At 39.5% G+C, this 20976-nt stretch overlaps 3 protein-coding genes and 1 non-coding gene across 4 annotated transcripts; 3 read left to right on the forward strand and 1 right to left on the reverse strand.

Annotated features, from left to right (window-relative positions):
• The first annotated feature begins 3782 nt into the window (after positions 1-3782).
• LOC102711687 (calcium/calmodulin-dependent serine/threonine-protein kinase 1) lies at positions 3783-12025 on the forward strand. The gene is made up of 11 exons (XM_015834421.2): positions 3783-4848; positions 6501-6631; positions 9269-9310; positions 9420-9528; positions 9846-9924; positions 10011-10307; positions 10395-10507; positions 10878-10985; positions 11057-11119; positions 11212-11379; positions 11463-12025. The coding sequence occupies exons 1-11, from the start codon at positions 4294-4296 to the stop codon at positions 11604-11606; spliced, it is 1809 nt and encodes a 602-aa protein (XP_015689907.2). The 5' UTR covers positions 3783-4293; the 3' UTR covers positions 11607-12025.
• A 466-nt stretch (positions 12026-12491) lies between these two features.
• On the forward strand, positions 12492-15755 carry LOC107303855 (cyclic nucleotide-gated ion channel 2-like). Its single transcript, XM_015835054.2, has 2 exons — positions 12492-12977; positions 15411-15755. Exons 1-2 carry the CDS (start codon positions 12735-12737, stop codon positions 15546-15548), a joined length of 381 nt encoding a protein of 126 aa, XP_015690540.1. The 5' UTR covers positions 12492-12734; the 3' UTR covers positions 15549-15755.
• Positions 15756-16359: 604 nt separating this feature from the next.
• On the reverse strand, positions 16360-16432 carry TRNAA-AGC. The gene has a single exon. It is a non-coding gene; the product is annotated as a tRNA-Ala (tRNA).
• A 103-nt stretch (positions 16433-16535) lies between these two features.
• LOC102720777 lies at positions 16536-20820 on the forward strand. Its single transcript, XM_006650050.3, has 6 exons — positions 16536-16865; positions 17835-17924; positions 18003-18236; positions 18413-18515; positions 19499-19728; positions 20313-20820. The coding sequence occupies exons 1-6, from the start codon at positions 16558-16560 to the stop codon at positions 20521-20523; spliced, it is 1176 nt and encodes a 391-aa protein (XP_006650113.1). The 5' UTR covers positions 16536-16557; the 3' UTR covers positions 20524-20820.
• Positions 20821-20976: the final 156 nt, after the last annotated feature.

A 20976-nucleotide genomic window follows, 5' to 3' on the forward strand; every position in this document is an offset into this window, starting at 1 on the left:
AATATTTTGATTTGATTAATTAAAGGGCACTTGCATGATGGTTGATGGGTACATTCAACCTGAAATGGACAAGAACCCTCTATCCCCCACACATGAACTACTGCTGATACTAACCTGCCATTTAGTTATTTTCTGTGTGCACACGTATTGGGGGTTCCTTTAATTAATTAATTTCGTGTAAACACTACATGCAATTAAACTCCGTTTGTTGATGTTCCAAAACATCTCATTCACGTAGACGATGGCAACCTCATAACGCATGTTCCTTTTTTTTTCTTTTTGTAAGGACACATGTTCCTCTTTCACATAAAAAATTAATTAAGTTTGATCTCGAAAATATTTGGTGGCTAGGTCTCAGGTGCCCTATACGTTCTCTTTCACAACAAAATTCAAGCATGATTGAACAAAAGTAGGAAGCAAGAAGCAAAGCACAGTTCAATCCCAATATTAGATCAAAATAAGTCGTGAGTGGTATCTCCGGGTTTTGCGAAAACTATTGATAGACTTAAAAAAATGATGAAATCCAGATAAATTATATCAAAGATTAAAAATTCAGTATGAATTTTTTTGAAGTTGATTTGAAGACCGAACAGTTTGTATTATTATGCACGCGCACACATCTAGCTCTTTTCCTTTTATCATAAGTATAGGCCAATTTGGATGTAAGAATCTCTAGATCACTAGCGTGTTGGGGGTTTGATTACCTACACCAAAAGCCCTTGATTGAGGCCTAACAGAAATCTTAAAATGCAGTAACACGAAAACCCATTATTCAAGTTTGAATCTTTAGAAATTTTAGAGAATGTACTCAGGACGGATCCAACATGGGGCGACAGGTCTCGAGTCCCCGTTACCCCGTTAAAGTTATTGGAGCCCTTACAAAGACCATCCTAAAATTTTATAGCAAAAATCAATAGAGATGGATGACCCCCTAATTTCGTTGGCTAGATCCGCTACTGTCTGTACTAATCGGTCAAGCATATTATTATTAATCACTTTTTGGATGTTTCATATGAAAGTGCATAGAGTTTCAAAGAGGGATAAGGGTGAGTTCTTTTGGGCAAAAATTACCTGAAACAATTTGCTTACGATACATTTGTAGCACATGATTAATTACGTGAAAAAGTTATATAGAAAGTTGCTCTAATGCCATAAATAAACTTATCTTTTTAAGTTTAAAATAATTACATATATAATTAATCGTGCGCTAAGACTTACCCTTTTTGCGTGGTCAAATTGTTTTAGACCAGTTTTGCCAAAGAAAACTTACCCTAAGATTTCATTCTCAAGCACATATATCTTCCCGTGAAGTGAACAATATTGCATAAAATTTCATCCTTAAGTCCTTGTGCTTGGGCTTATATATTACTCTATTTGGGGATTTAGCAAGAAAGAATCTTATGGCAAAAATTCTTTTCTTTCCAAAGAACAATGTAGGGAACATTTTCATAGATCACGGTCCTATAAAAATATTATTTTTGTTTTTTCTTTTTCAGGTAGGGCCTCACTAGACGGGTGAAGTCAAATGTTTAGCAGAGTCGACAGCTGTCACACAAGCCACAACGCCATACCACTATTCGACCAAGCAAAGCAACTACAGAATACTCTCTGATCCAAAATACAACCCATTTTGCATATATTGTTTTGAGATGGTTATGTTTGAACAAAAGTGATACGGACATAATGTGTGCCGCTGAAATTGCAATTTCTTATAATGGTAAATACCATCAATAAATATATACTTCTCCGCCTTTTTTATTTGACGTTGTTAAACATGTATCTAACACTCAACGATGATGTTAAATTAAAAAAAATCATAGAGACTATGTAATAACTACCAGAAGTATTGCTCGATATGACGAGGCATATTATTTGTGCAAGGGTGATTTTTTAACAAAAACATCATGAGACAATCTTTCTACCTGACTTAAATTAAGAAAACACAATACTTAACGTGAAAAAGACCGTGCCAACCCAACTATTGTTAGGTTTTTTGTTCTTGGCTTTTACGCGCATGCTTACCGATATATTAAATTCTATATTTTTTTAAAAAAAGTTTCTATATAGAAGTTCATCATCTCACCTTTCTATAATAGAATTTTAAATTTGCAACACCTAATTTTATCGTTTACATCATTAAATAGCTATCAAAAAATCAAAAAATCTTTTATCTTTAGATAGAAAATAATACATCCTAGGTAAGATCTTGATTAACACCAATTACACAGTTGCTTTTAAAGTTTGCAATAGTCATCCATCCTGAAGAATGAATCCATGGAGCCTCATAGAAAAATACCAATGAGGTCACGCCTCTATGTCTAAAACCATATATGCTCCTATACCGTCATCCATAGACATAAATATAACACTCACAAACCCTTCACTTTGTGGAGCAAAGAGAGCGCTAGAGGATCGTTATTCTAAAGAATGTTATCATCATATCTATCAAAACAACGACACCATGTGTATATAACTCATAGTCAATCTCATTTCACGGGAAAAAGTCATCGAAACAAGATGACGTTAAAAAACACCAATAAAAGATCCGCCATCATCACCATTGTCAACGTCGATGAGGGAAGATATAACCTTTATTTGGACGAAAACCTAATCAACTATAAGTTCTACTTAGAATGCTGAATTTTATGTCTCCTCTCTACGAGCAGCTAGTCAAAGAGGAGGAAGGGATAAAACTGAGTTTATAATAATGATTCGAAGCCGTAGATTTAAAAAAAGCTGATAAGTTGATTTAAAACGAATTTATAAGCAATACCAATGATATTTTATGTTTTGACATACACATATGTATACGCATATGCACATTTGCATAACATCACCCTCACACACATAAGAAAAATCATACTATCTCCTTCAAAAATATAAGAGATTTTTTCTTAGATTTGTATTGTCAATATCTCTTATAAGACGAATGTACTATTATTTTTATTTTTGGAAACATGATTGTGATATTCCATATATCATGAGTAAAAAAACACACTTAGCCAGGTGCTACTAATTAGTGTTGTGAAAGTCGGCCATCCCAACTGTTTAATCGGCCGTGTATGCAGAAACGATGGCTGGTCCGTACCGTACCGCCGAGTCAGAGTAGCAGTAAATTTCAGTACAACTGTGCAGCCAAATGACATGATTAATTGTTCATATTTAGTCTATTTGATCTAATCAACCTTAAAATGTGTTTATTACCTTGCAGCACAGCTGCACTCGCTTCCATGGACTGTATTAATCCGTCGTTATTTATATTCTTTAAGCAAATAATGCTGTTTTCCTGTTATACTTATAGAAAAGTATAAATATATCCGGTTAAAATTATATAATCTCCATCAACCACAACCATTAACATAAAAAAACATATACACCAGAGCGAACGTATAAAATCCATTTTATTCTATTTAATCGTTCGTATTTCGACTAATCATTTGAAGGTATCTCACCCGTCGGATACCGTACTCTGTCTTACACAGCACTGCTACTAATACTACCGAATGATCTCTTCCATGAAAAGAAACAGAACGGTTTTTTCCCTGGCAAGGGAAGGAGCCAAGATGAGCAGCAGAAGAGCAGAAACTGTCAAAAGAACGGATTCCACCGCTGCCAGCGCAGACTCCTTCCTCCCCTCCCTCTCCACAGTGCTTTCCCTTCAAAAAGTAGAAAAGAAACAACCAAAAGCGAAAAAAAAAAACCTTCAAAAGAAACAACAAAAAATACAGAAAAGCCTCAGTGAGAGAGAGAGACAGAGAGGAGAGGAGGAAGAGGAAGAGGAGAGCAACGGAAAGCTACGCAAGCGAGCGAGCGAGCGAGGCAACCTCCCTCTGCCTCTCCCTCCTCCCCTTCCCCTTCTTGTTGATTTTCTTGGCCCCCCTGAAAGCTCCCATCTTGGGGAGTGCAGCGAGGAGGGGAGCGGCGGATTTGTGTTCCTTTTTCTTTTAGGGATTGGTCGGTCTCCTGCGAGGAGCTGGATTGTTTGATTGTTTCAGCTACGTTTCTTCATCAGGCGGGGCAGGTCGGTCTGCCCTGATTTGGAATCTGGGGGGAATTTTGGGCCCCGTTTCTTGGTTTCATGTTTTTGTTCCGGTGGAAGGAGAAGGATTTTGGTGCGGAATTCGAGGCGTGGTGATGAACTCTTGGGTTCTTGAATCCGAGGTGCCTCTTTGACGTGTTCTTGATCCTTGTGTTTTTCTTGGAGAATTCCGGCGGAGTTTGCTTGAAAAATTTCCGGATTTTGGGGGGGTTCTTGGGGACGCGAATCTCCCCCACGGTTCTTGATCCGGCTCCATGGGTCTCTGCCATGGCAAGTCGGCCGCGGTCCTTGAGCCGACGGTGGTGGAGGAGGAGGAGGAGGAGGAGCAGCCGCGTGTAGCCGAGGCCGCGGCGGCGACTCCCGCCAAGGGGGCAGCGTCGCCGGCGCCGTCGGCGGCGGCGGCGGCGAAGCCCGGCACGCCGAAGCAGCACAAGTTCCCGTTCTACCTGCCGAGCCCGCTTCCGCCGTCGAGCTACAAGGGCTCGCCGGCGAACTCGAGCGTGGCCTCGACGCCGGCGCGGGGCGGGTTCAAGCGTCCGTTCCCGCCGCCGTCGCCGGCGAAGCACATCCGCGCGCTCCTGGCGCGGCGGCACGGCTCGGTGAAGCCGAACGAGGCGTCCATCCCGGAGTCCGGCGAGCCGGGCGTGGGGCTGGACAAGAGCTTCGGCTTCTCCAAGCACTTCGCCGCCAAGTACGAGCTCGGCCGCGAGGTGGGGCGCGGCCACTTCGGCTACACCTGCGCCGCCAAGTGCAAGAAGGGCGAGCTCAAGGGCGAGGACGTCGCCGTCAAGGTCATCCCCAAATCCAAGGTGCAGCCTTCTCTCTTCCTTGCTGGCCGCCAATTCTTCTCCTGTGCAGTTCACGACTTGGTTCTCGTGGCTGAGGTTTTTTAGTCAATGTATTTTCTTTTTCTTTTTCCTTGTCTGGGTTTAATTAATACTTTGATTCATTCCTGCATTGTTTAGTGTTTACACCTGATTGAATTCATAAATGTTTCTGCTTGATTGTATTGTTTCCATTTCTTTTGTTTAATGCTAGACTTACTTGGACTAATGTTTTCAATTTTGTGCTCAAAGCATCTTTGTTTGTGGATTCTTTTTATCTTTTTGTTTTTGTTTTAAAGAAGTATGTGGATTCAGCATAGTTACCTCTTGACCTCATTTGGTTGATTAGTTCAGTTGATACGCTTGTGATTTTTGACTTTAATTGCTAAGTATCATATTAGGAGGTAGGAATAGAGAAAAATTACAAAGTCGATTTACATACTTCCATGAAATTTTTTTGGGCATATATACTCTGATGAACAAGCTAGTTGCTTGATTCAACACTTAGAATACAGTATAGACAAGAATTCACATTTGTCCTCATTTTGGATGTTTCCTGTTTAGTAATTTGGGAAGGGACAATGTTGCTCCGTTGAAGCTTGCTTGGTTCTTTACAGCATTCGTTCCAAAATGATGGAGTCTGTGTCTCCATAATGTGCAAGCTCTCCATATCTCGTGTAGTGTATCTGCTTCATGTGAGCCCTGATAGTATTATCATTTTCACTGGCTGTTTACTATAGAACTATTTAAATCCCTGAGTCAAAAGTCAAATAATTGTTATGGTGCTGTGCAATCCCAGTCCTTGTTATTATCTGCCAAAGCATTGTATTAGTTCTATTGAAATACTTACCCCTTCTACCATCAACACTGCTGTGGACCTTCCAATGCCTTTTACTGGGAGGGTCTAGCTACTATCCTCTAGTTGTTCAAGGTGCAATCTTGGCCTTTCTATGTCAATCATCATCATTTTATTTATGCAATGCTGAATTGTTGACAGATATAAGATATCTTTATTTCATGTATTTGCTGCTATCCATCATTTTTTGGATATCAGTTATGCTTGTTTTCCTTATCAATCTACTCTAGCTATCCTCCTGTAGTGCAGTCATGTTGTTCTCTTGTTGCTCTTCCCTTTTTGATGTCTACCCTTCTTGATAATGTTAAATGATACTTGAAGCAAGCGAATTTCGGATTACATTAATTAGAAATGCATGTTCTGATACTTATTTTATATTTTGTTTGTTATATTATTAGTGCATATCATTGTTTGTTATTATGTATTTGTTCACTAAAAAACTAATCCTAACACATGGCATATTTTTTGGTACCTGTAATTGATGTCTTATTGTATGTACTGTACTATACTGTACATTAAGATTTAGAATTGTTGGTCCTAACCTGCGGTCAGATTTTGTTTGTATTTCACCTTGTGGATAATCCATCGGGGAGATTTGAGGGTTTTGTGTTTGTGTAGTTTGATTAATTGTACTGTGAAGTTGCTGCCTTTGACATCTAGATACAAATATATGAATCCACTGGAAGTTCAATTCCTCCTCCTTTTTAAGAAAGAGAAAGTACTGTTAAGTATGTCTGTAAATACTGCTAACTAATCTCACACAAGCAACTTCTTTCGACAGATGACAACTGCTATTGCCATTGAAGATGTCAGAAGGGAAGTCAGAATACTGAGTTCATTGACAGGCCACAACAACTTGGTGCAGTTTTATGATGCTTTCGAGGATGAAGAAAATGTATATATAGTTATGGAGTAAGTTCATACTTCTGTTTACCAGCTTAACCTACTGATCTGCCAAAAGTTACAACTGCAGTTTTGATATTCTTATGCCAAATAAATAGCACGAGTTTTTCAGGTGGGTCTTTTGAAATTGCAATACACTATGTACTAATTCCTCGGTGGGTTAGCATGACTAACAGATGTTGGTTGTTTTTATGACAAACTTAGTCTCAAGCAAACATGGCATGCTAGCATGTGCTTTCATTTTTCCATGTGATAGTATTCGTTTTGGAAGGAAATCAAAAGCGAGTAAATATGGCACAAATACTAGTGAGCAAATAAAAGGGTGGGAACACATAGAACTTGAATGTGGTCTGATGGAACCACCAACCAACCAGAATGAACTTTGTGTTTTGTCAAAGCTATGAATAAAACTAGCATGATTGACTTGGTACATTTTATGTAGGAAAAGACCCAAAAGAATATACTTGATGTTATAGCTGCAGAACTAGACATCGAGAGAGTTGCGTTTGAGGGGTATGAAGCCCTTTGAGACAAGGAATTCGAGCTTTGAGCAGAAGTTGAGAGTAAAATGAGCTGTCTCTATGGATTATGCTAGTGATATGTTACAATATGCATAGCTCTTTTTGTACACATCGAGGGATGGCATAGAAAGTTAAAGTTGTTGCCCTATGGAGGGCTAGGTACATAGAGTTGCAACTGGTGGATCATAAGTGATTACCATTGTTCAAGAAGGCACTAGAAGCTAGATAGTGGGCAGGGCTAGCCCCTAGGGCCTTGTGACACCTAGAGCCGTGGCTTATCTAGGATCTTTATTTTAGGTGGTCCAACTTACATAATTTTTTTAATTTCACAAATATAACATACAATATATAATAGAAATATAAAATTTATCAAAAATGTATTTTGCATATGTTAATAAATGATTTTTCTCTTATTTTTATTTTTTCTATATATATATATGCACTTAAGCTGGGATTTTTTGGGTGGTCTCGGGACTACCCTCTAGATCCGCCTATGCCTAGAGCCCTAGACTCTGCCTAGGATCAACTTGACCAGTAGCTTCCAAGCAATTTCCTAGTATATGACATACAAGAAAGAAAATATAACAGCACTAGAGCCCCTAAGGCTGGAAAGCTGTCTAATTCACTGCCAAATTTCCAGACAAGATTTTTAGAACTGCCTAGCACAAGCTGTCTAAGCCTAGCGCCCGATTTTTAGAACTGGTGATTAGATAAGTCGTAAGTGTGGTGCTTACTCCTTAGGAAACCCCCTTGACTTGGTGGATTCTGCAAGACAACCAAGATAAGAATGATCCTGCAAAATGGGAAAAAAAAAGTAAGAACGAGGTATCATCCTTCTACCAGGGGGCTTTATCCCCTCATCTTGGACTCCACAACCTTGTTATATCTAGGATGTTAAAGGGGTTATGTTCTTGGGTTTTTCTTCAAAAGGTGGATGGCGACCTTTGGCTAGCAATTGGTGCTCCGCTTATGTGCTAATGCTTTGTGCTGATTTTTGTTCTGCCAATAGGGGGCAGCAACTTCTCATTTCTGCCAGTAAACCAAAAACCTCACTTTAGTTAATAGAAACGAGTGGCCTAAAAACATAAGTAAGAAAATGATTGGCAGTGGTAAAAACAAAAAAAATGCCTCGACAGAAATCCTACTAATTGGCACTGAATATGTACATGTAGAAAAACAAAGAGGAATAAATAAAAGTAAGCCATAGTCCGGAAATTGTAAAACTTAAAGAGTATGCCCTTGGTTAAGCACCCAGAGCTGGACATTCATAAGCAGAGCAGCTACATTCAGATGCCGATTCTGCCTATTCCAAAAGACAATTGTGGCCAGTACACAGTTTTGAAATGTTTGGACAAAGGATATTCCATTTGACAAATAAGAGTAGGATCATATATATTGAGCTAGAAATGTGTTGCATTTTGCTCTTGCTGGTCTTGAGTGGCGGAGCTGGCCATGTTAATGTGAAACTTGGGCGCTTTTGTAGCCAATGCCCATCGTAGTTATTTAAATAACTCGCAGACTTGGTTCAATCACATTTTCCTATTTATGGAAAAATGAGTTTTGTACAATCAATGCTCATGGCTAACTCCATCTATTAAACATTTTACTCATGAAAGCGATGCAAGTTTCTTTCTAATATGGTACATGTTCAAGAGATTAAAAGGTTATAATCCCTATTACTGTAGGCAGTTTTCATGGCCTTGGCTCATAAACTGTTCCTTAGTTCACTGCCAATTTACATTTAAAGTGAACGGTAATCAAAAAGGGAGAAAATGTTCAAAAGTAAAGGCCCAGAGAAGACAGGAAACAGTTATAAAGCTCCCAACAAACAAAATATAGGTAGAAACATTAAGAAATATGATCATTTCCTAAATCAAGATTTTCTTCTTGGAATAAGTGTTTATAATGGGTATTATTTTCTTTTGAACTCTTTCCTAGCTAAATCCATAAATCCATATAGGAAGCATTCAACTGTAGTCTTGTGTATAATTTGTCTGTGTAGTCAAATATGTGAGAATTCAACTGCCATGAACTCATTGAAATAGGGTGTTGTGATATCTGAAAGTTTCCCGTTTCATCAACTGATTATATTCAACTCATTGGAATTATTCTTTTTCTGATTCAGATTATGCAAAGGAGGTGAACTGCTGGACAGGATTTTAGCTAGGTACTTATAGTACAGGATATATCATTTCTAATGCCAGCATCATTTAGAACAATTAATTCAATAATTTTACTAGGATTCCAAATATAACTGCATATATTTTTCTTTGTAGAGGTGGAAAATATTCTGAAGGAGATGCGAAGGTTGTTATTCGCCAAATCCTAAGTGTTGCTTCATTTTGTCATCTTCAAGGTGTCGTTCATCGGGATTTGAAACCAGAGGTAACTTTGATTTAAGCAATTCATAAATATTGCTTAGAATCTTCTCTGTTGTACTATCTGATTTTCATTTCATTGCTGTGCATATGAAAAAATTAAGGCCATACAAAAGTTATCTACGTTGGACAATTTGCTAAGTGGTGTAATGTTTAGTGAGCTTAACTGATGGAATCTTATGCATAAATCCTTTCACCCTTCTGGTGTTTGTTAATTTGTTGTTGTGACAATTCTTCTACTATTGTTTGCAACAGCACAACACAAGTGTAATTTTTTATTCTGATGCTAATGTTTGCTTGCGGGATTTTACTTCTGTTTTGTAGAATTTTCTTTTCTTGTCAAAGGATGAGAACTCTTCCATGAAGGCCATAGACTTTGGTTTGTCTGACTTTGTAAAGCCAGGTTAGTCTAATATATTTTTCTTATTCCTTGTTTACTATTGCTTTAGTTTTATCTATTTAACTCTTGGTCATCATTATATTCTGCAGATGAGAGGCTTAATGACATTGTCGGAAGTGCATATTATGTTGCTCCTGAAGTGCTCCATCGTTCTTATGGCACTGAGGCAGATATGTGGAGCATTGGAGTAATAGTGTATATTTTGCTTTGTGGTAGCCGTCCTTTCTGGGCAAGAACTGAGTCAGGAATATTCCGAGCTGTGCTGAAAGCAGATCCTAGTTTTGAGGAAGCCCCATGGCCTAACCTCTCTGCTGAAGCAAAAGACTTTGTAAGGAGGTTGCTCAATAAAGATTACCGCAAGAGGATGACTGCTGCGCAAGCCCTATGTAAGTACCATAATTATCTTGGTTTACACTGTACTACTAGTCAACTTTCCTGATGACAAATGCCTTTTTTTTCCCCACACATTTAAGGTCATCCGTGGATTCGTGGTACTGAAGAAGTGAAGCTTCCTTTGGACATGATAATTTACAGGCTTATGAGGGCTTACATAAGTTCATCTTCTTTGCGGAGAGCTGCATTGAGGGTAATATTTCTTTTAGGCTGTATACACTGGTTTGTACTTTGCAGATGTTCTTTATCTTTACTGCCCCAAATTAATGTGATGCTTGGGGTTCCTGCTTCATTGTATGCCATTAACAATGCCATTTACATATTTATGCTGCTTCACCTTTTAGAGGCAATTTAGTGGTCAAATAAACTTTGTTGGCAAATGGTTTTGTTTTAATGTTCTTATCATTCTTCTTCATAATTAGCATGTATTTGCCTGTGGGCACGATTACATTCTGCCCATTATTTGATGTTATAGAAACATCTTGAAGATTTTATATTTTTCCAATATTATGATCACTTGAGTATTAGATTAGATTTGCTAAGTAGCTCTTTACATTTTTCAGGCCCTTGCCAAAACATTGACAGCAGATCAACGCTATTACCTAAGAGAGCAGTTTGAATTGCTGGGCCCAAACAAGAGCGGTCTTATAACCTTGCAAAATTTGAAGACGGTGAGTTATTTTGCCATTTAGTCTAAAGAACTAGTCGAAATGAAATCACTAAAAGTATGTGAAACTTCTAGGCCTTGATGAAGAACTCCACAAATGCAATGAAGGATTCTAGGGTTGTTGACTTTGTTAACACAGTAAGCCTTAAACTCTCCTTTTCTTTTTTTCTTCTTTCTTTCAAAGTAGCATTAGCAATTATGTAATCACTTGTCCTACTGATGAATGCCAGATATCCAATATTCAGTACAGAAAGTTGGATTTTGAGGAGTTTTCTGCGTCGGCCATAAGTGTTTACCAGATGGAAGGCTTGGAAACCTGGGAACAACATGCCCAGCAAGCGTACGACTTTTTTGATAAGGAGGGTAACCGGCCAATTGTGATCGACGAACTCGCATCGGTATATTTTGATCCCTATCACAAAATTAACTTGGGCTGTGCATGATAAAATGTCCTCACGGGTGATGCCCTTTTCTTTTTCAGGAACTTGGCCTTGGCCCTTCGGTCCCTCTACATGTCGTCCTCCAGGATTGGATCAGACATCCTGATGGAAAACTGAGTTTCCTCGGATTCATGAAACTATTGCATGGAGTTTCTTCCCGTACAATCCCCCAAAACCTGAAATAACTTGTTTTCTCACATCCACCGAAGAAAAGAGTGATGACTAAACTAATCTCTGGGCTGTTTGGAGAAGCTTGCATGGAACCAGTACAAAGATTAACAAGCTTTCCTAGTGTAAGAGGTGATGAAAGCTCTCCAATCAGGCCTAAAACCTATCTCGCCTTCTCACCAGATGATTGATGTTGTTTGTACTCAGGTCTGCTTAGAGGAATGTACAGATGAGTTTAGGAAACAGGGAAAAAGAATGAAGTGCTAAGAAAAAGTGGTACATGGGTTTAATTTTGATTGGTGTCTCTGCATTGTAACTGTGTGCGTTTGATCTTGCCGATCTGTGAATTTCGTGGTTGATCTGATAACTGAAATGTAGTTGGGGGCATTGAAATGGGGTGGTATCATTGTCAAATTACTTGGATGTTTGTTTGCAACAGTTTGGCTCTAATGTACATCGGTGATGCTAGAAAACTGAGGCGTAATGGCTTTATTTTCTTTGTTTAGGCTTGCTTGGCTTATAAGCCTAAACAAACAAGCAACTTTTTTATTAGGTTTTTTATACCCATAAGCCATTCTTAAATTGTTAAGCCAAAAGTTAACTGGTGTTTGAGTAGTTTTTTATATTTATACCTATTTAAAGTAGAGGTACAGCTAAACAATTAAGCTTGAGGTTTAAAAGTTATCGGCTTATAAAAGTTTAAAGGTCTAAGCCAATAAACTTAGGATTTTTTTAAGGTACCCTATAGTACATGTGAGCTGTCTATTAACACTAATCCAATGACTTAGATACGTTAATAATGTAGTGATTAAATTATGTAGTAGCGTAGTAGAAGGGTAATATGGGTAAAGATTATTGTGGTATTATTGTAATTTGTGAATGTTTCAAGGGTAGAGCGCTAAGCCTTCGAATGGCGATTAGGCTGGTCCTATCCTAGGGCAGCACAGGATACTGCTGCCGCCGCCGTCGGGAGGCCATCCCGCGCCGACGCCCGCAGCCGCAGCCGCCATCGCAAGCCACTCCCCCATCGACGCCAACGCCGACGCCGTGAGATGGCGCTCCCGCGCCGCTGACTCTCGCCGATCTGATCGCCCGACGGCCGCCTGTCCGTACCGGCCATCACAAGCCGCTCCGGCCAGCCATGCATGTACATGGACGTCTGCCTCGCCGCCGCAGTCACGGCGCTCCGCACTTCGCACCTGCGCCAACCTAGCGCATCTGGCGCACGTCCTGCTCCTGTTTCGCCTCGCCTACATGGCTACATCTGCCACGAGTCCCTCATCGTCGGCTGCGGCAAGCTCGTCTGGGACCCCCGCGCCATCGCCACACACACTACGCCCTCTCCCTCAAGGGTCTCTGGTTCCTTCATCTTCCTGCCCATCCCACAGGTCAGCTTCATCTCTCATCACCATTTTTAGTTCTTGATACATCTGAATGCAATGTTCAATATTTTGGGTTCTCTGTTTGAAATATAGTTAGAAATGTACTCAAGGAGTGTCTGCCATCTGCAGGGTTTTCTTTTTTGCCTACTAGTATATCATGAATTTTTTATCCTGTATATTCAGGTGATACACTCAAACTACATTCAGTTATAACTAAATCAGTATGTTTTTCAGATTGTGGTATATTGCTTTTCATGGCTAAATTTACAATGTTTTTTTACAGTGGAGATTACATCTCCTGCATTACTTTGGACATAGAAGCAATAAACCAACATTCGATTGTCTTCTTTTGCGTTGCCATTTCCTGTTGCACCTGTAAACTTAATCAGTATTCTTCTAAAACAAAGGAAATATAACAGCTTAAATCTAGCTGCGTCTAAAATTACTCATGGGCTCGCCTGCATCTGGCATCCTTATTAGTCGAAACGTCTCTTTGATCATTTCCTAGCTTTACCTTGTTAATTGATATAAGGCACCTAGATGGCACATATTTATCGAGATACCCTTCTTAATTTATATAAGGGACCTAGCTGAAATGTTTCTTTTTTCAAAATTGTGACTTATCTTCCCTTGTTTCCGAACACCAGATGTTGAAACCAGGAGGTTCTGTGAGATCAATGAGTGATCTATATGTTTTTGTGATGAACAAATTGGTGGTTTGCGAGATAAATGTTTTTTGATATTTGACCGGGCGGTCAGACCGCAGGTATATGGGCGGTCAGACCTTTCAGATAACTGCGGTCAGACCGTAGGTATCTGGGCGGTCAGACCAGCAGGTCAGCCCCGAAAGTTTTAGCTTTCGGTTTTCTTTTTTGGTTTCGGAGTTGTTCTTCGTGAATTCGATTTCTAGTTGGTTTCTATACGTATGAGTACTGTTGTTTTGCTAATCATAAGTCAAGTTGGAGATAGTTTTATCTCGGAATATGGTTTGTTTGTTTGATTCATGTGTAGGTGACTTGATGCCTCGGGAGAGTGTTGCCGGTGATGGATCTAGGGCTGGATAACGAGCCAGCTCGGCTCGGCTCGGTCCAGCTCGTTAAGATAACGAGCTGGCTCGGCTCGGCTCGTTATCGTAACGAGCTAAAAACCTAGCTCGGCTCGGCTCGTTATAAAACTCGAGCTAGCTCGTTAGGCTCATGAGCCATGCATAAAAAATTAACCTAAATAATTTTTTAATAGGTTATACAAGCGAACTTTTATTTCAAACATGCAAATCATATGAAATTGTATTTAAATATTAAAGTTTAAACCAACAAATCATATGGTGAACCTATGAAGTACTGAACACATGTATTCCAGGTGAAATCAATGAACGCCGGTAAATCTTGTGTCTTTGGTCTAGCTCATTAGGCTCGCGAGCAGCTCACGAGCTAGCTCGTTATCTCTAACGAGCTAAAATACTAGCTCGGCTCATTAGAAAAATGAAACAAGCCGAGTTTGTCACGAGTCAAGCGAGCTAACGAGCCACGAGCTTTCTGTCCACCCCTAGATGGATCAGGAGTCAACTTGGAGATTCCGGCGGTCGAGATATCATGCGGGATACTTAGGCTAGAGTTCAATACACGTGGTGGTGAAGATTCCATGTGACTTACGATGGAGATATTGTGTGCGTATGGGATATAGAAGTTGAATTCGGATAGAATTCGGATTTAAGAAGATTTGTTATATTAGAGATAGAGATATGGTTAGTTATGGATAAGGATATGTTTCCCACGAGATTGAGAGTCCTAATTCATGCTAGATACGTGGGTCTTGCATACCCACGTCGAGGTTATAAATAGGTACCGAGGGGTATGCCCTCGGAGAGCTTTTTTGTGCCGTTTGAGAGGAAAAGTTAGGGTTTCGACTCTATTTCGATATTAGATCGGAAGTTTTGGTTAGGAGTGCTTTCTATGCACTTTGTAAACACTGGTTGATCAATAAAAGTCGAGAGATTCAATCTACATCTTGAAGCTTTGTCGATTGGTGTTTTTCTAGGATCCCGTGGCTAGTCAGACCGCCAGCCTACCCGACGGTCTAACCGCAGGTAGGCTGGCGGTCTGACTAGCCACTCAACGTCGGTTTGACTGAGGTTATGCGAGCGGTCTGACCGGCCACATAACGGCGGTCTGACCGGTGGTACATTCGCAGTGCGGCCGGAGGCTTCGGTAAGGCTTTTGTGAAGGTAATCTTTTGTTTCCGCGAAAAGATTTGGTTTTTTGATCTAGCTACCATTCACCCTCTCTGATAGGTGTTTTACTCTGTTGCGATCCTTCAAGTTCAACTGAAAGATAGGAACACAGGAATTGGACGAGGCAACCGGGATTTCTGCATGCCCTGTTATGAAATGTTGAAATGTTATCTTCCATTCTGTCTAAAAATAGGTTTGTTGCAATGCAGGTTCCTAAGCTTAGAAAAGATTACATTGATAAGGTTTCTGTCCAGCTGAAAATGGTATGTGAATCTGATACTGATGACGTGCTTTTGGAAGATTACATTGATGAGGTTTCTGCCTGTTCCAATGATTTAGGAGCTTAAGGAGACCGTACCTTGCATTTAATTTGTAAACAAATTAGGTAAAGCAGCTGGTTGTATTTGTTGGCTTGTGCACATTTGGTTTCTGAATTGTATTTGTGTAACCAATCCATGTTGGTTGTAATTACTTTGTGATGTATATATGATGTCTGGCACACAAACCAGATTGTGCTACTGCTGTAAATTATTTTTGCAGATTTTGTGATGAAATGCGTGATAGCATGAATGAATATAACATCGCTTTATATAGTGTTTATTGGGCGTCCCTGCTGGCTGCTCTGCTGTGGCCAATCTGTTATTGTTTGTTCAAAGTAGGGAAACAATACTGAATTCTATCATAAATCCATAATCATGAAACATGATCGTACAACTTACGGAGCAAAGTTTAATGGCATTCAACCAGAAGAAACAAATGTGGTCTACTCCCTTCATAGCGCGTTCTCTTTGTTTCTTTGCTGCACGTTCAGGGCCTACTATCTCGGCCACTCAGTAAATAAAACAAAAAGACTAATTTGTCCCTCTCTTTATTTAAGCAAATTACGAAAACACAACCGTAAAAGCGCCCTAAACTTACACCGGGGGTCCGGGAGGCCGAACTTCTGACTCATAGTGATCCTGAATGTACAAAAATGGAGATCCAGCGCAATGCAGAATCTGAAAAAGAGGGAAAAAACTAAAACACATGATGATACATCTTGCTCTGCATAAATTCACACAAAATGGACAAACACAGTTTATTTTGCTTGTGAACTAAAACTTTTTTTTTAAAAAATAAATTAATATTCAGATTACAACAACGTTAAAAAATTAGAATTGGAGATGCGGGGTATCGATCCCCGTACCTCTCGCATGCTAAGCGAGCGCTCTACCATCTGAGCTACATCCCCTTTGATTTGAATTTTGTCTTAGAAAATTTATCTTTCGAATTTAATTCTCAGAGCATATAAATAAGTTTGCTACTATACCGCACGGAAGCCTTGCAGAGTTGCAGTACACTCTACTCCTCGCTCGCATGGCGATCCCTCCCCGGATCGCCCGCAAGCCAAGGATGCCGCCGCTCCCGCCGGCGAGGGCCCTCCTCACCGCCTTCGCGGCCACGGCGGCGCTAGCCATCCTGTGCCTCGTCTCCTCCTCCTCACCCACCTCGTCGTTCCGCGGTTCCTGGGGACCCGCCGCGGCGGCGGCGAAGGGCAGCGACAAGTACCTGTACTGGGGTGGCCGCGTCGACTGCCCCGGCAAGCACTGCGGCGCCTGCGCGGGCCTCGGCCACCAGGAGTCCAGCCTCCGCTGCGCCCTCGAGGAGGCGCTCTTCCTCGGCAGGTAGGTTCCGCCCCTTGCTTTGCTTGGATTTGTAGCTATGCTTTCGGGCACTTGCTAATGGCAGATAAGTAGTGCTCCAGTGTCATTTCATTGCAATTTAGGGGGTACATGATGCAAATTATATGGTTGGTAGAATTCAGGGTGTGCAAGATGCAAATTTAGTCGTGGACAGGAGGTTTTCTCAAATATTCTGTAATGCAGTGTTCTTGTACTTGTTGAATGTTTTTTTTTTTTGTATGTGAGAGCTTATAACCAGAGCTAAATTGAACTCTGAAATGTCTTCACATGAATAATGCAGATTTGCTCTGTGTTTCGACAATATTTTGGTAAAATTCTTTGTTCATTCCATCTATATATAGTTCCTTTTTGTACCTGAGTTGTACATGTAAAACTGAAAACTAAAATGTAGGTGAATACATTTTTTATTCTTAGAAATACCCACCATATTCCCTCCCCTAGTAACATGCATGTTTGCCGATGACTCCAGTTTGTATCTCTAAGAAATGTGTTCAATCAATAATTAATGGTTTACTCTGAGAATGATATAATGTGCATTTCATGAAGTAATATTGTGAACGATTTAATGGTTTACTCTTAGAACAACATCCACAGGATCCACGAAAGTGGTGTGGCATGTGCTTGAATTGCTGTATTTGATGAGTGTGCATTGCCCTGGGTAGATAGGACACTAAAGGAACATTACAGGGATACCGCGGCATATATTTTCTATCCCTTTTCTCCCTTCCTTTCATGTCAGCATCTGGTGTAATGAGTTCCAATTCTTTTCCACTGTAATTAATTGATTCATAAAAGCAATTAAAGTGACGTCAGGAGTACAGAAGGCCCATGCTAATGTTTTTACATTTCTAAACACACTATTCCTTTGTGATGTGTGTGTGCTCAACAGCTCAAGTAGTAAAACAATGATGTGAAGTATTAAAAATTAATACAATTCTTATTGCTTTCCAGAATATTTGTCATGCCCTCAAGAATGTGCCTTAGCTCAGTACATAACACAAAGGGAATAATCCATTCAAGCAATGCAACTTCGGAGCAAAGGTTTCTGCTTAGCCACTCATATTTCTGTTGGTTTTTGGCTATTTAAACCAGAATTTGAGCATGAAGAAATATTTGTAGATGGGAAGAAAATTCTTGCTCTATGGATTCGCTATACGATATAGGCCTTATCTCAAAAACAGTACCTGTTATTCTGGACAATTCCAAGACATGGCATGAGATAATATCAAGAAGTATGAAACCAGATGAAGGAGGCGTGGCACATATTCAAGGAATCAGCAGAGCTGAACTCAAAGATAATCCTCTGTATTTTAAAGCTCTTCTAATAAACCGTACTGCAAGTCCTCTTGCTTGGTAAGTACACAGACTATTGTCGTACTGTTGTTTTTCACCACTATTATTGGAATTTTCTTGGCTTACTCTAGCACAGCCATAATTAGTGAATGAAAATAAGATGTACAGTTTTATTAGTTGACTTCTATGATCATGCCAAGCTTCAAGCACATACCTTGACCATCACTTATATTTAGGTTTATGGAGTGCAAGGATCGCAAAAGCCACAGCTCTGTGATGCTATCTTATACCTTCTTGCCAAGTATGCCAGCTAAAAAACTGAGAGATGCAGCAAATAAGGTACTACAGGCATTGTATCATGCACCTTCTGTTTATACTGATATCCTTACATGCAGGCTTCAAGCTTAGGCATTTAATTATATGGATTTTCATGTGTTATAGTGTTCCTTTGATCAATGAACTTTGTGGACCTGCATGTTTATCAGTTGAAACATCTCAGGTAGAATCTGGTGTTTATGTTTGTGATGCAAGAATACCACAAGAAATACTATAGTTTTACCATCTCTACTACTATTTGAAGTTACATTTTTCTACTTTGTATCCCTGAGAGAAATCATGAAGCACTCTACACATGAGTTCCATAGTTTTCTGTTCATGAAGCATTCATTATTTTGCTGGCCTGTGGTCATGACGCTAGTTTTTTACAAAAATATGAGCTATAGAATACAACAATGTTTTTTTACTTAAAGTTATGCTTGAAAGACCACGTGAACTTTGTCTTCCATGCATTAAACCAAGAGTCGATGTGAAATTTCTGAAGACAGCTGTTCTCTGTGCTTATGTTACTTCGTCTCGTTAATAGAGATGGCATCAGTTCTTTTGAAATAATTTGAGAGCTTAGATTACGCTATATAGCTCTAGCAAAGTACCTCTATGTGGTCCTTGACATTGGATATTGATCTGACAACTTTGTATATCAATTAATCAGATATATGCTTCAGTTATGCAGCCTGTTCTTGTTTCAATTCTTCCTTACTAAACAAAAACATACTCCGACACCATGTAGTCATAGCAACTAGTTAATCTAAGGCTATCCAGATTATTTCTCCTACTTAAAAAAAAGGAGAGAAACAATATATGTAGCCTTGTTCCAAGTCATATCAGATAAGGTTATGCAGTGCATCTGTGCATGCAGAGGGGACTTTCTTTAATTTTCCTTATGAATTCTTTAATCAAGAACTAAACAGTTCTATTGTCTGCTCATGTTCAGCAACTGAGTACTGACTATCCTGTACTTATATCCCTTTAACGTTTTGTTTCAGATGAAACAAATACTTGGTGATTATGATGCTATTCATGTGCGGCGTGGTGATCTACTGAAAAATAGAAAAGATAGATTTGGTGTTGAGCGGAGCCTTCATCCTCATCTGGATAGAGACACCCGGCCTGAGTTTATCAAAAAGCGAATTGCAAAGTGGATCCCACCAGGTCGAACTCTATTCATTGCCTCAAATGAAAGAACACCAGGCTTCTTTTCTCCTCTGTCAGACAAGTAAGACTTGCACTCTTTTTTTACTGTTCTTCTCACATGAGGATCTCTGGCATTATTTCGTTTCATTGTCATTTTTCTTATGCATTCATCTTAATAGTATATCATATTAAGAATCTGTCTTTATTCTATATATTCATATTCTGGGTTGCCAAGGCATTTAAATATATATTTTTGTTCTGTTGCTTAATGTTTCATGGCTATGCAATTTAGAAATAAGCTACTCTGTAGCATGATAACTAATAACACACATATGGCAGCTTTAAATATGCAAGACTTTCACATATTTTGATCTTCATTATTATAGATGTATCACTATATAGGTCAAGACACCTTTGTGACTTGGTCTAGATTTGTTGAATACGAATTACCTATTCTAACTTGTAGCAAGTGGTAGACACAATATGCACAATAGCAGTAACACTGCAAGATAAATGTGTTGTTGCATATATTTATGGCACTACTGCAAAGAAGGTTGGGTTCAGTATTGCTACCTCAAGTTATAGTGTAGTTTTATATTTAACTTTAAGAAGCATGCGAATATGCTTATTAACTGAGTCTGTGTTTTACTTATGGTGCCAACTCAGATACAAATTGGCATACTCGTCCAACTTTAGTAGCATATTGGACCCAATAATTGAGAACAATTACCAGCTATTCATGGTGGAGAGATTAATGATGCGAGGGGCAAAGACATTCGTGAAAACAATGAAAGAATTCGACAATGATCTCACTCTTTGTGATGATCCAAAAAAGAACACCAAAGTTTGGCAAATACCAGTCTATACAGATGATTGACGATATCTGGCTACCTGACCACCCGAAACTGCTGCAGCACGTTTTTCTCATACCCACATCAGCACATGTGTTCTTATGGGAGAGATGTGAAATTGTTTTTTTTATTCTTTTCACAATTAACTAGATAATAGGTTATAGGAGGAATTTTGTTGTTGACAGAATGCATATGTCCCATTTTTTTTCGCATTCTCTGTATATTAATGTAACAATCAGCATGACCTTGAGGCTTCAATTGTAGGGACGATGATTAGTCGGTACTACTTTAATGATGAGTTCTTAATTGTATGTATGTTGATGCGCTGAACTTGTTTTTTAAGGGTGTGTTCACTTCATTGCCATCTTCAGCTTCACCAAAATTTGACAAGGCAACAGACCAGACACACCGTTACTGGCACAACCTTACCAAATTTTGATAAATTCAAAACTTCCACTTTCAAAACTATCAAAATTCGG

This window comes from Oryza brachyantha, chromosome 3, assembly GCF_000231095.2.
Source record: "Oryza brachyantha chromosome 3, ObraRS2, whole genome shotgun sequence".
In the NCBI taxonomy this organism is placed as follows: domain Eukaryota; kingdom Viridiplantae; phylum Streptophyta; class Magnoliopsida; order Poales; family Poaceae; genus Oryza; species Oryza brachyantha.

Excerpts from the sequence above, each read along its gene's own strand:
- LOC102711687 (XM_015834421.2), top strand. The coding sequence starts at position 4,294 with ATGGGTCTCTGCCATGGCAAGTCGGCCGCGGTCCTTGAGCCGACGGTG. Across the intron at positions 10,508-10,877 it reads TGCGGAGAGCTGCATTGAGG|GCCCTTGCCAAAACATTGAC; the intron begins GTAATATTTCTT and ends TACATTTTTCAG. Across the intron at positions 11,380-11,462 it reads TGATCGACGAACTCGCATCG|GAACTTGGCCTTGGCCCTTC; the intron begins GTATATTTTGAT and ends TTTCTTTTTCAG.
- LOC107303855 (XM_015835054.2), top strand. The coding sequence starts at position 12,735 with ATGTACATGGACGTCTGCCTCGCCGCCGCAGTCACGGCGCTCCGCACT. Across the intron at positions 12,978-15,410 it reads TCTTCCTGCCCATCCCACAG|GTTCCTAAGCTTAGAAAAGA; the intron begins GTCAGCTTCATC and ends GTTGCAATGCAG.
- LOC102720777 (XM_006650050.3), top strand. The coding sequence starts at position 16,558 with ATGGCGATCCCTCCCCGGATCGCCCGCAAGCCAAGGATGCCGCCGCTC. Across the intron at positions 16,866-17,834 it reads GAGGCGCTCTTCCTCGGCAG|AATATTTGTCATGCCCTCAA; the intron begins GTAGGTTCCGCC and ends ATTGCTTTCCAG. Across the intron at positions 18,516-19,498 it reads TGAGAGATGCAGCAAATAAG|ATGAAACAAATACTTGGTGA; the intron begins GTACTACAGGCA and ends GTTTTGTTTCAG.